Source organism: Pristis pectinata, chromosome 3 (genome assembly GCF_009764475.1).
Source record: "Pristis pectinata isolate sPriPec2 chromosome 3, sPriPec2.1.pri, whole genome shotgun sequence".
Classification (NCBI taxonomy): Eukaryota; Metazoa; Chordata; class Chondrichthyes; order Rhinopristiformes; family Pristidae; genus Pristis; species Pristis pectinata.
Genome location: NC_067407.1, coordinates 15,903,655 through 15,918,110, shown reverse-complemented (window position 1 = coordinate 15,918,110; position 14,456 = coordinate 15,903,655). Strand labels below are relative to the sequence as shown.

The following is a 14,456-nucleotide window of genomic DNA, read 5'->3' as shown; positions in this document are numbered from 1 at the left end:
GCAGTACTTCCGTGGATATTAGGATATATAAGTGTTTAAATCCATGCATGCAAGCAAAAGTGCTGGCAGATGATAAAACAGCTCATTTATTTCCACTGAATTGCTCCGCCAGTGCAGTTTTCCCCAAATGCTTGCATTTCCATTGGATTTCTTCCCTCGGACGTTGACGCACTCAGAACTTTCCTGGGGGAGGGGAAAAAAAACTTCGGCAGCCCACCTCTCAGATGCCAATGCAACCCGACGCCTCTCCCTTCACCTGTTGCGGCTGCACCAGATTTTTGCCCCGGGGGTAAGGGGGCGGGAGGAGGGAGCGGCGCTCGGCCAATCGCCTGCCCGGGCTGTGGTCACGTGGGGGCGGGGAGGGCGCCGGACAAGTTGTGAAGGTAAACGGCGGCGGATGAGGTTTTTTTTCTCTCCCCCCCCTCCTTCCTCAGCGACGGAGAGGCGAGACGTCAAAGCGCTGCCTTTCGCAGCTGTGGAAGAGAAAAAGAGAGAGAAATAAAAGCAATGGCAGCCAAAACATCAGCGGGATCGACGCCCAGCTCGGTGAAGCGGGTGAGTGCTGATTTTCTGCTGCCGACCCCACTGCGGGGTTGTTTTTCGTGCCCGCCGGCTGGGAACGCTTCTGGAGGTTCGGACTTACCGTCTGCAAGTCTCCGGAGCCCTGAGAGGGTCTCGGTGCTGGTCCGCTTCACCCCGTTTGCTTCTCTCTCCCTCTTTCCTAAAGAAAAGAAAGTGACCGTTACTCGGGCTCGTGGAGCGAGGAGCGGAGCCCGGCGGGCGGGCGGCGCGCGCTCCTTCCGGCCGGCTCGCGGCGGCGGCGCCTGCAACACCCCCCCCCCGTCCCACCTCCGTGCACCGGCGCCTGCAACACCTACCCCCCCCCCCCCGTCCCAACTCCGTGCACCGGCGCCTGCCACATTCCCCCCCCCCCCCCGTCCCAACTCTGTGCACCGGCGCCTGCAACAACAACCCTCCCCCCACTCAGTGCATCGGCGGGTTCAACACCTACCCCTCCCCCGTCCCAACTCCGTGCACCGGTGGGTCCAACACCACCCCCACCCCCCCGTCCCAACTCCGTGCACCGGCGCCTGCAACACCCACCCCCCCCTCCCCGTCCCAACTCCGTGCACCGGCGCCTGCAACACCTACCCCCCCCCCGTCCCAATTCCGTGCACCGGCGCCTGCCACATTCCCCCCCCCCAGTCCCAACTCCGTGCACCGGCGCCTGCCACATTCCCCCCCCCCCCCCCCGTCCCAACTCCGTGCACCGGCGCCTGCCACATTCCCCCCCCCCCCCCCCCCGTCCCAACTCCGTGCACCGGCGCCTGCCACATTCCCCCCCCCCCCCCGTCCCAACTCCGTGCGCCAGCGCCTGCAACAACCCCCCCCCCCCACTCAGTGCATCGGCGGGTTCAACACCTACCCCCACCCCCCCGTCCCAACTCCGTGCACCGGTGGGTCCAACACCACTCCCACCCCCCCGTCCCAACTCCGTGCACCGGCGCCTGCAACACCCACCCCCCAATCCCAACTCCGTGCACTGGCAGCTCCAACACCCCCCCCCTCCCCCTGTCCCAACTCCGTGCACCGGCGGGTCCAACGTCCCAACTCCACCCCCCGTCCCAACTCCGTGCACTGGCGCGTCCAACACCCCCCCCCCCCTTCCCTTTCCTTTCCTTCCCTTCCCTTTCCCAACTCTGTGTACCGGCGCGTCCAACAATCCCCCCTCCCCCAAACTGTGCATGGGTGCTCCCAACACTCCTCCCCTTCCCCAACTCGGTGCACCAGTGCTTCCCAGTACACCACCCACTCTGTGCACTGGTGTCTCCAACAATCCTTCTTCCCCCCCCCCCCCCCCAACAAATACTATGCACCTGCGAATCCAACACCCTTCCCCTCCCCCAACTCGGTGCACCAGTGCCGCCAACACCCCTCCCCCAACTCAGTGCATCAGCGCCTCCAACACCCCCAACTCCCTGCCTTGTTCCATGCTCCACCCTTGTAGGCACCCGCTGCACCATCTCTTCCACTCTCCACCCAAAACTCTCGGCGCCCATCATACCATCTCCCTCAGCCACCTCCCCCAACCCCGCCCACCAAACTCTCTGCATCAGTTGCCCCCCCCAAACTCTCTGCATCTATCGCACTGAACTCTTTGCCCCTTCTAGTATCAAGTGGATCTCTCGCACACTTTTTCTTCTGAACCCATTGTCCCCTTCATCTCCGACACCCCTTGTGTCTTTATCTTCCACATTGGATCTAAGAATGCAATGGGGCTTCTGCTGCTTGGGCCATGCATAGTGCTTTCTGTCAAACTATCCTCAAGTTGTGTCAGTAGCAGTAGTTGGATGGATTGGGTGTGGGTTATTTAATCAAGGAATGCAAGTATTCACTGCAAGATAAAGATGCCATACATCATAAGTAGGGTTATCAACCATGGATCTGGTTTTTTTTTCACTAGGTGCTTTTTTAAAAAAAAACTTCTTCTGCACTTGTTTCTGTTGAATGCCATTTTGACCCAGTTTGTGTTCTGTTGCATACAGCAAAGAAAATGGTTTATATGACTGTCACAAACATTTGATTTCTAAGGTGGCTTTCTTTTTCTGAAATGCAATTGATCACCTGTTTTTAATGAATAGTACAGGGTTTTATTATACATTAAATTTCTGATGCAATACTGGTAAAATGTGCTCTGTAAAAGCTGAAGTTTACTCATGTACTATTCTCAGCACAAAACAGGAAAGTCTCTTGCGACAGATTATGTTGATGTGGGTTACCACTTCAGAAATATTTGAGAGTTGTGTTGTTTCTATGAGATATTTTGTGCATTAATTTAAATGAATTTTCATCTGTTCTCTTAACATTGCTTTTGCAATCTGCTTTGATTTCCATCCATTCTTTCTGTGCTACAGAATTGTAAATAAGCTTGTATACCCTCACTTGTATGTAAATATTTCAGCTAATAATTTAATGAACCTTAATCTTAATTCTCGTGGCTGTAACAGTATTTTGCCATTGAGGACAAAATAGATAATAGTGGGTATTTGGGTCAACTGGGACTTGAAGCTTTGTTGCCTGTTGCAAAGCAAGATCTAACAGGTTGAGATACTGGACATCTCTCAGAGCATCCAGTGAATGGCTGATAGTATAATAAGCAAATGACTTGAGTCATTAATTTAAGCAACAAGTTAGTGGGTTATTGTACTGAAAGGCAATTAAAGATTTATGAATAATTCTTTAATGAAGCAAACTTATTGTTGTGGGTGAGGGAAAATAATTTTTCAACTCCCAGTTAATAACCTTTATTTCAGTGTTTTGGGCATGTTTTGCAACAAATATAGTACTATATGACTGCAAGGTATTGTTGGGGTCATGTTGAGATTTAATGAAACCAACTTTCCAGTGAAATGTTTTGAGGTTATCTTGAGCACGTTAACTAAATGCTTTTCTATTATCTTTCTAGGATCTGTCATCCTAAACTTCTGCAAATGATCTTTTAGCCTTGTCTTCAGATCATCCCGAAAAATTTGCAAGCATTGCAACAGTTGGGATGTTGCGACAGACTGTTGGAAGTAATAAACGTGGTTTGGGTTTCTCCCGTTTATCCAATTCAAATTTCTTTGCATTGCCCAGCTCAGGAAACTGGAGTATGGGCCGAAGTGTCAAAAGTGGTTCCGTCAGCAGCATCAGCTCTAACTCAGATTGTTATGACAATCCAGTTGTGGACCCAGAATACATAATGCAGTTGGTGAATGATGTCAGGAAATTTGCAGATGTACTGGAGCATTTGAAAGAAGCCTTTCTTTCAGAAGGTGGGTTATTTACTTAACATTCATCTCTGAACTTCCTATGGATAAGCTTGATTTAGTAACTTGAAACAAACAGCATAGAGAGATAGTGACAACTTTTGCAAGTAGCAACTTGACCAACAACAATATAGTTTTGGTGTTATTGCTTATGTTCTTGTATAGCGGAACCTTTCTCTTTAAAAGCAAAACGTGCTTTAGGTCATGTATGTGCCTTGATCCTTCATCTTGTGTCACCATTCATAAAATTACCTCCTAGTGTTGATTTTTCAATCCCTGGATATGGGCTTTACTGAAAGAGTGACATTCCTAGTTGCCTTGAGAAGCAGGGCCATGTGGAATTACAGTAGTCTTTGAGAGGTGGAGGTGGCTCCCACTATATTGTTACTAAGGAGTTTTGAGGTCTTTTGTTCAGCAGTGATTGAAATATGCTGATTAAGTGACCAAATCTAATTGGTATGGGGTTTGGAGCCAATGCTGAAGCCAATACACCATTTGCACATGTTTTGCTGTGTAATGGATGTTGTGGATTTGATCAGTGCTGCCTGTTGAACCCATTGGGATTTTATGCAGTGTATTTTAATTCACCAATGTGGGTGAAAGAGCACAAAAGAAAACGGGTGAACTGAACAGCATTTTGGTATATTTTTGGTGATTTTAAAGTTTGCCTTCTATGTCAATTCTTGATCGCATTCAGTTGGGTAATGGAAATCATATTTACATAGTTGTGTGCACAAATTGGTTAAATAGTTGAAATCGCTTTTCCATTTTGGGCATCCAGTATCAATTCCTTACTGTCCCTTAAGTCACTTCTTAACTCATGAAACCTACTTTTACCATATTCCTAGTATAAACTTGATGAGGGCTGCCTCTTTCTCCCACCTAGTTCCAGGCCCGCTGATTCTTGATGGAGGTGTCTCTCTCCCACCCATCTCTCCAACCCCAAGCCTCCTCTGGTCCTATATCCCACTGCAGCCCCAATACTACCCCTGACCTTTCTCCTTCCCCTCTCTCTTCTCACCACCTCTCTTCACTCCCCCTCTCTGACCCAATGCCTCACCTCAGCTCTGACCCCTCTGGTTTCTTTATCATCCCTGCACTTCTCTGATGCTGAGCAGCCAGTGCTCAGCAGAGGCCTCTCATTTGTACCACTATGCCCGTACCTCCTCTACATTGGTGAAACCAACTGTAAACTAGGCAACCATTTTGCGAAGCACCTGTATTGTCTGCAATAGCCATCTTGAGCTTCCAGTTGCATGTCGTTTTAACACTCTCTCCCACTCCCACACCAACCTGTTTGTCCTTTGCTGTAGAGAGTCTGAGGATGGGAAGAACAACATCTTGCATTCTACTTGGGTAGCTTAATAATTAGCTGAAACACCCCCTGTGTTCTCTTCCCACAGTTATCCAGTTAATTTTCTTCTCTCCTTGTACACCTTTCCCATCCCTTCCACCCACCTGGTACCATCAGCCCATCTGCCCTTCCCCTGTTAGGTTCCACCTACCAACCTCTATTCCACCCCAGCCCTTTGTGCTGGTATACTGGCCATCTTTCCTCTTCCCTCTCAGTCCTGGTGCAGAGTTTTGACCTGAGCTGTCAACTTGCACCTTTTGCCTCCTTGGATGTTGCTTGAGCTGCTGAGTTCTTCCAAAGTTCTGTTTTTGTTCCTGGTTTTAAGGTTTGAGTTTAGTGTTATGGTTCTTAAAATTAAAACTCCTGTACCTATTAAAAATGGGCAGGTAATAGTAATACCAAATACCATAACTTTACTGTAAATAAAGAATCAATCAGTGGCTGTTGAATTTCATCACATAAGAGGCCAAGGACTGGGTTCAGATTGGAAATGAAGTGGGGCATTAAACCGAGAGGTGACGGCAAGCTTGAATCACACATAAGGACTGAACAGAAAAATCTGCAAAACAGCTATCCAGTATGTGTTCTCCCCATTATTCAGGGGGGCCATATTTGTCAAGTGAACAGGAGATAAGGTGTAGTACAAGCTTTGGTGGAGATGAAAGATTGCACAACAACATCCCAGCTGCAGTGGTCTCGTTGAAGTTCTAGGAAAGGAAGATGTGTTTGGTGTCAAAAATGGCAGAGGATAATATGAATGTGTAGGCCAGCATGATGAAACAGAAGAGCAAAGAAAAAATATCCTGGTTCTGGAAGGAAGAGGTGAGACTGGGAAGTGTGGGGGTTGGAAAGGACATGGTCAGCTCTTGATGGAGAAGACTTCCCAGCTGAAGGAAAACGAAGACTTAGCAGAAGCATGGTTATCAAAGATGTATCTTTAGAGCAGATAAAACAGGGAGAATGAAATGGTGCCCTTGCTGGAAATTGGGAGAAAGTGTACTAAAGGTAGCCTTGGAAATCAATGGGCTGGATTTTTTTCGTCATGTATCTATTAGAATAAAATGGAAAGGGAGTTTTTTCCTCACATTGCTTTTTTAATGTTCAAATTTATGATGGAGATTGTCAATTGATGTACCGTGGAAATGTAACTTTTATTATTAGCTGTTTGTGGACAGGAAAATTACAACTACAATGTGTATGAACAAAATGTTAGGTGCATTTGTGACAAAATTGTTAATATATACCATACTAGCTGTGTCTGTTTGATTCTTCTATTGAGCACACACATGCATGTGCGCGCATTGGCATAGTAGTATACTCATTACTCGTGAACTTCAGCCTTACTTTATTCCTTTTTGAAAAGTGAACTTTGAACCTGAAAGTTGCTGTGTATGAAGTTGAAAACCTTCATCTTAACAATATGAAGCAGGGTACTTATCTAAGCAGGATCCCATGTTTAAGATGGTTTCTGGATAATATCTGTCATCATTTTATTACTGCTTTATTAAGCAGTCTGGCCAAAGCAGAAAATCAAATGATTGCATTCCCTCCTCCCTCTACCCCCCCCCCCCAAACTTTGTTGCTACTGATAACTAGCTAGCTTTTCCTCTTTCTTTCTCTGTTCTCGTGAAGTGTCCAGAATTTGTTAACGTATTTAACAATTTCTCTTTCCACAAATGCTGGGCTGCCTGATTGCTTCCCATATACCTGTATTCTGTTTTTATTTCTGATTTCCACCATCTGCAGTTTTTGATTCCCTAATTCTTCCTCTTAAACATAATAGCTTAATTAGGAAGCTAAGCTAGTAACTGAGATTGGACAGTACCTTTCTTGTGGAAAATTGATCATAGTGTTCATTTATCGAGTCTGGGAGAAATTAATCTTACTTTTTGCTATCATTTTGCACTTTTCAGCAAGCTTTCCAACAATGAGCTACCTCTCCTGAACTGTTCAGAATGCCTTCTGCATACCTAGGTTCTTCCACTATTCTTTTCCCAATACTGGTTCTTGACTCTATGAATTTAAATATATATATTTTTGCCTCTGCTCTGGCACTGGTTCAGTGCACAAAAGCAGAAATTTGGATGTATAATCTCAGCTGTGGATGTTTAATTTTCTGTATTTCAGCAGAGTAGGAATACAAATTTCACCCTTTGTGTATTTAATGAGTTTGCTCACCTCTTCAGAAATTAACAATGATTCCATAAAATATTCAGAAGATTATGTGTGACTTAACATTGAATTGTTGTGACACAATGGTGCTATTTGGTCATCAGGTCCATTTCACTCCATTTAGAGCAGTCTGTTCAGAGACATTCCTTGCTATTATAACCCTTAATTGTTTTCCCCCATGTCTATCCAGCTCCCATTTGAAAAATACTGATTGGCAATATTGCCACCACCTTAATCATTGAGTTTTAGATCATCACTGTTTCTCTGCACTTTTAAAAAGTGTTTTTTCTCACATCCTCTCTGTGTATTTTTTTATTTCCTTCCCGATCCTTGAATTCCCAGCTAACGACAACTGCATTTTCCCTGTCTATGCCTCTCATGATCTTGTATGGCACCACCAAATAACCTCTCAACCTTGTTTGCTTAAAGGGAAGCAATCCAGGTTTCTCCAGTTTGACTTTATATCCAAAATATCTCATCCCTGGTACCATTTCTAGTAAATCCTTTTTTTCACCCCTTAAGGCATTCACGTAATTCCGAAACTCGAAATACTCTGTGTTCAGTTCTGGTTGCCTCACTATAAGGAAGATGTGGAAGCTTTAGAAAGGGTGCAGAGGAGATTTACCAGAATGCTACCTGGATTGGAGAGCATGTCTTATAGGTTGAACAAGCTAGGGCTTTTGTCTTCGGAGCGAAGGAGGATGATAGGTGACCTGATAGAGGTGTACAAGATGATGAGAGGCATAGATCAAGTGGACAGAGACCTTTTCCCAGGATGGAAATGGCTAACACAAGGGGGCATAATTTTAAGGTGATTAGAGGAAAGTACAGAAGGGATATCAGAGGTAAGTTTTTTTCCCACAGAGAGTGGTGGGTGCGTGGAACACGCTACCGGGGTGCTGGTTGAGGCAGGCACGTTAGGGACATTTAAGAGACTCTTAGGTAGGCACATGGATGAGAGAAAAATGGAGGGATATGTGGGAGGGAATAGTAGAGTAGGTTAAAAGGTCGTCACAACATCATGGGCCGAAGGGCCTGTACTGTGCTGTTATGTTCTATGTACTCCATTTCTGATGTAAATTGTTTTTATGAAGATTCAACGTAACTTCTCTGGTTTTGTATCCTGTGCCTCTATTTATTAACACCTATGTCCCATATCCTTTACTAACTATTCTCTCAACATGTCCTATCACTTTCAAAGACTTTTGCACACATACCCCCAGGTTCCTTACACAATCTTTAGATTGTGCAATTTAGTCTTTCCTCATTTATTTCTATCAAATTATTGCACTGAAGTTCTTCCATACTTGATCTTATAATTCGTGGTGGAATGTGTGAGTTTGGCTATTAAGACATTTTGGTAAGGTGCTACAGTCCTTGTAGAAAATGTCTTGCAGCCTTGCTCTGTTTTTGGTGAAGGGAATGAATGTTTTCAAATGGTGGTTAGGGTACTAATTAAATGGATTGTTTGGATGGTATGTGCTTCTCCAATATTTCAGCTGTCAACTCATAAAACATCAGTGGGATAATGTCTGATGTGAATTATGTAACATGTTTTGATGTACTGATGGCAGGAGACTACAAGTATTTGGTATTGGTTTATTATTGTCACTTGTACTGAGGTACAGTGAAAAGCTTGTCTTACAAACCGATCATACAGGTCAATTCATTACACAGTGCAGTTACATTGAGTTAGTACAGAGTGCATTGATGTAGTGCAGGTAAAATCAATAACAGTACAGAGTAAAGTGTCACAGCTACAGAGAGAGTGCAGTGCAATAAGGTGCAAGGTCACAAGGTAGGTCGTGAGGTCATAGTCCATCTCATTGTATAAGGGAACCGTTCAATAGTCTTATCACAGTGGGGTTGTAATATCAATTATTTGTGTAGCAGCTTCATTGCAGTCAAATTCACGTGGTACTACACAGGAGCATTTACCTAAGAAAATTTGATACTGAGATGGAAAGAAAGATGGATCTTAAAAAAGAAAAGGTTGAAGGAGGTAATTCCAGAGCCTTGGGAACATTGAGAAAGGAAGAGCCTAGATATCTTAGCAGATTAAAAGGCTTGAGATCAGAGATAGAGATGGGAGGCCATAGAAGGACTGAAACAAAATAAAGGATTATGGATGTTATTCTAACAGATTGGCTGCTCTCATTTTAAGCAAAATATACATCAGAAACCTGTTCATAGATAATTCTGTTATGTTCATGCAAAATTTAAACCCATTTTTTATTTCTCTTGATCTCTGACACTGCATTTCCTGGTTGAAAGTATGTTCTGCTTTTTTAACTTACTGACGAAGAACGTGAGGATGGTTATACTTCTCCCCATGTAGTAGGATTCACAACAAATGTTGGCTACAAATGTCAGGATGCCACAGTGGTGCAGTTAGTAGAGCTATTGCCTTGCAGCTGCAGTCTTGAAGTCTACAGTCTGTGTGAAGTTTGCATGTTCTTCCTGTGACCACTTGGGTTTCCTATAAGTACTTTGATTGCTTTCTACATTCCAAAGACATGCCACTGTAAATAGCCCTAGTGTGTAGGTGTTTGATAGAATGTGGGGGGAATAAAATGGAATTGGTATAGGATTAGTGCAAATGGGTGCTTGGTGTGGCCTTGGTAGGCCAATGTTGTGTGACTCTTATGATATCTCCTGTTGGGGAGTTCTTCATTTCAGAATTGTTTCAGCAATCATTTTAGTATCTAGATCTGTAAAATTGCATTCCCCTTTAGAGCATACCAGCCAAATCTTTGCACTCCATTTGCTCTCCATGTTACACAATTGGAATCCCAAAGGAAATGTTTTTATAATTTCTTTGCCACTGATTCATTCCTGCCTGCTGTGTTGGTTCTTCACTGTCATCAGGGTGTTCTCAGCATATCTTTGGTAATATTAATTATCTTTATATTACTTCAATATTGGAATGTTTTATGAGTGCATATCTGCATTTAAATATGCCTAGGCATGGTTTAATAGCTTTAGCTCTCTGGCATTCTCATTTATAAACCCCATTTCAGAGACTTGACCACATTACATTAGCTGACACTCCACGGTAGCACTGAAAGATTGCTGCAGTGCAGGATGTTCTGTTTTTTAGATGATATGTGAAGTTGTGGTTTCTGGGTTCATATAATACAAAATATGTAGTGTTTTATTTTGTATTGCTATATTCCATTCAGCCCATTGAATCTTTGCTGGGTCATAGAACAATCCCACCAGTCCATTTTCCCCACTTACTTCCCTACGACCTTCCTGATTCTGCACTATCTACATACACCTGGGTTAATGTAACAGTAGCTCATTCATTTACCAACGTCTCTCTGGAATGTGAGAGGAAACTAGAGCATCCTGGGAAAACCCATGTGGTCACAGTGAGAATGTGCAAACTCCCAGCCTTTTGAAAAACAAATATTCCTCAAGCAGTATCACTGAACCATGCATTTTGACATTTTATAATCACTTGGTGAGACCTTGCTGTGCTACTACCTTTGCCTGTGCAGATGTCACTTAAATTTGCAAGTATTTGATTTTGTGGTGCTTTGCAGCATCCGGGTCTTTCACTTGCATGGTTTCCACCTTGGAGCTTATGCTTTGGGTAACACAGGCAAGAAGTTCACTTAATAGCCATTTGTTATTAATTTGTAGAAGGTAGTGGGGACTTTTGCAATATATTGTCAAGGGTCCCCCACAATGCTTTTGGAAAGGGAATTCCAGGATTTTGACTTGGGGACAATGAAGGGTCTGCACTCCAAACCTGATCCCACAATATCAGACCTCAACAGCAATTGGCTGGATTGTCTAATGAGTTCTTGCTCCCAGTGCTTTGTTTCCCTCTCCACTATTCCTGGGGTTTGGCTTCTGCCATCCAATCCCATATCTCAGACAATCTTTTTTCCTGTGTCAGATCCCACAAGCTCAACCTGTATCCCTGGAGTGGAGCAATGATCTACTCTGCACTGAGGAGTGTTTATAAGTAAACAAAACTATAGTTACATAGCTAAAATTATTTATTTAAATCAGTATTTATGGAGTTTTTTTTACCCATGTTTAATGTTTTCCTGAATAAGCCAACTGACTTCTGCAAGCTGCCATACATAATAACACAACTATTACCTTTCTGTAGCTTTGTCTGCAACTCGGTCACAGTGGTTTGAAGTTGATATTGCAATTGAGGAAGGACCCTAGACCCTAGCTGTATTAATTTAATTGCACAATATTTCAACATTGTACTTTCATTTGACAGTTTGTTAATTTTGTTTCATGTGGCAAAATTCATGGAATTCATAGTATTACATTTGTCCATTTTGTTGTATCTTTCATATTCATCACACACCAGTAATGTTGCACATGATAGTGCCTAAAATGTTAACAAGCAGTTGTATATTTTAGATAATCTTAAGTTTCTATCAAATAGTTAATTCTGTAAACATAATAGGCCAAATCATACCACCTCAACCAACCACAATGCAGTCTTTCAGCTACTTGTCCATGCCTGGCTTCCAGCCTAATGTACATTGCTTTCTCCTTCTCCTCCTTCCCATAAAACTTAGGCCTTAAGACTTTAGGAATTACAGCAAAACGAGCAGACTAATGCATAATTTGTGGAGCTGTGAGGAATGAATCGGACAGCATTGCAAACATGGACTCAATGAACTGAATATCCTCCTTTGCAAACAATGAAATATATTCTGTGCATCTAACTTCATCACTTTCATCTTAAGTTTTCTATGATTTTAAAACCCAAAACATTTTCATACTGAAATGAACTACGAAAAATGTTTAACAATTAAATTGTCTTCCACTTTTCAATTTTTATCTCAAGAATGTTTTCACCAGTTGGTTCTTAAGTTGAACTATTTTATATATTCTTTCATACAATGTGGAGTTGTTGGGGAACTCCTCTCACCTAAGCTATTCCCAGTCTAAGCAGTTTGAGTGTTTCAACCCAGTGAAGAAAGAATGGTGATTGTATTTTTTTAAATCACAGTGTTAACTTGGGAGGGAAACCTAGAGGTGGTGGCATTCCAATGAACTTGCTTTTCTTGTCCTGGGTGCTAAACATCACAGGTTTGGCAGGTGCTTTTGAAGCTGTGATGAGTTGCTGCTTTGTACTTTGTCTGTGGCATGGGACGTCAGTACAGTCCACCAATGGTGAGGGGAGTGAATGTTTAAAATGTTAGGGGTGCAATCTATCAATTCTTGGAACTGAACTCATCAGGCAGATGGAATATTCCATTAAGATTTTAGTTTTTACGTTTACAGCTATAGAATTAATATGGACAATCAGATTAAGTTTCTAGTTGGCTTTGTACCCTAGGATGTTGACAGTAGAGATTCAGCAATGGGTATGCTGCTGAATGTCAGAGGGATTGTTTGTACACGTGTGCCTTGTTGGAGATATTTACACTACAGATATATCAGGCAAAATCTGTTACTTATCAGACCTAGCTTGAAAGTTGCGTGTAGGCCTAGACTGTCATTATCTGAGGAATTGTAGATAGAATGAGCATCCAGGCTATAATAGTCATTTGAGGCAGCTGAAGATCTTAGAGCAATATCCTTGGGCTATGATTGGCCTCTGACAAGCAAGAACCACAACTGTCTTCCTTTTGTGCTATGATCAGTGGGGGATTTTCCTTTTGATTCCATTGACTTCAATTTTACTAAGGTTTCTTCATGCTATACTTGGTTAAATGCTATCTTGACATTTTCTTACTTCACCCCAGTATACAACCTTTTTGATCATTTTGCACCATGACTGCAATGAGCTGAATAATCCTAGGGTTATGCAAACAGTATCAAAGAGGAGGTTACTGATAACACCCAAGTATCACTTTCCATCACTTTGATTAATTATCCATAATTTTTTTCTATATTCTCCTTATAACACAGGAGGAGGCTACTTGGCCCACTGAGTCTATTCTGGCTCTCAGAGCAATTCCACTCCCCCACTGCTATTCCCTATAACCTAATCTTTCAACATTCAATAATTTCCCCTGGATTCTAGCACTTGCCTGCCCACTGGGAGTAATTTACCGTAGCCAATAAATGCTAATAACTCCCACATCTTTCGAATGTGGGAGGAAAGCCATAAGGTCACAAGGAGAACATGTGAACTCCACACAGACCACACTGAGGGTCATCGTTGAACCTGGGTTTGGCACTGCCAATTTCGCCACTGTGCCGACCTAGATATCACTCCAGATTTTGCTTATGGGAGGGTATTGGGCCCAAGCATCTTCAGCTACTGCATCAATGACCTACCTTCCATCACAAGGTCAGAAATGGGTACATTTATTGATAACTGCATAACATTAATTCCATTTGTAAATCCTTGGCTAAATCCCAGTTTGTGCCATCGTACCACAAGACTTGGACAGAATTTAGGTATGGGCAAATCTAACAACGTACCTTTGATGTTGAATTGCATTAACCTGCTCTCATAGCTGTGGTATTTATATAGCTAGTCAACTTGGGCATCTTGTTAATGGTGACTCCCAGGAAGTTGATGCTGGGGAATTTGGCAATGGTCAAGGCTCAATATCCTATGAGTCACTTGCTTTCTGACTTCCCAAAACCTTTTCACCATCTACAAGACATGAGTGAAGAGTGTGATTGAATACCGTCTGCTTACCTGGTTGAGTGCAGCTCCTCCAACTCGAAGCTCCACACCATCCAGGACAAAAATCAGCTTAATTGGTAACCTATCCAACACCCTACACATTTATTCCCTCCACCACTGGCAGACCATGGATTCTGTTTGTACCAGTCATAAAATGCATGACAGTTACTTAGGCAGTTCGATTGCAGCTCTCAGTGCAGTCTGTGTGGAGTTTGCATTTTCTCCTTGTGACCTTAGGGCTTTCCTCCCACATTTGCAAGATGCAGTCCTTTACCACTAAATGCAGCAGCTGCATTGGAATCCTTAACTCTTTCCCCAGCAGCACTATGTGAGTGCCTTCTCCAGAAGGACTGCAGCATTTCAAGACAGCTCACCCACACTTCCTCAAAGGGATGGGGAATAAATGCTGGTCTTGCATTTATGTCCAGATCCTAGATTGAATTTGACCTGTTTGTTTGTGAGCAGGAAAGTTTGGACAGTTTTCCAAAGGCAAATG

At 43.3% G+C, this 14,456-nt stretch overlaps 1 protein-coding gene across 1 annotated transcript in view; it reads left to right on the top strand.

Moving 5' to 3' along the window:
* Nucleotides 1–377: 377 nt before the first annotated feature.
* LOC127568561 (rho GTPase-activating protein 29-like) overlaps nt 378–14,456 on the top strand; it is a 58,054-nt gene continuing 43,975 nt past the window's right edge. Inside the window, exons 1-2 of the mRNA XM_052012454.1 lie at nt 378–555; nt 3,467–3,815. Of these exons, the coding sequence (XP_051868414.1) occupies nt 3,554–3,815 (262 nt within the window). The 5' untranslated portion in view covers nt 378–555; nt 3,467–3,553. The remainder of the gene's footprint in view (nt 556–3,466; nt 3,816–14,456) is intronic.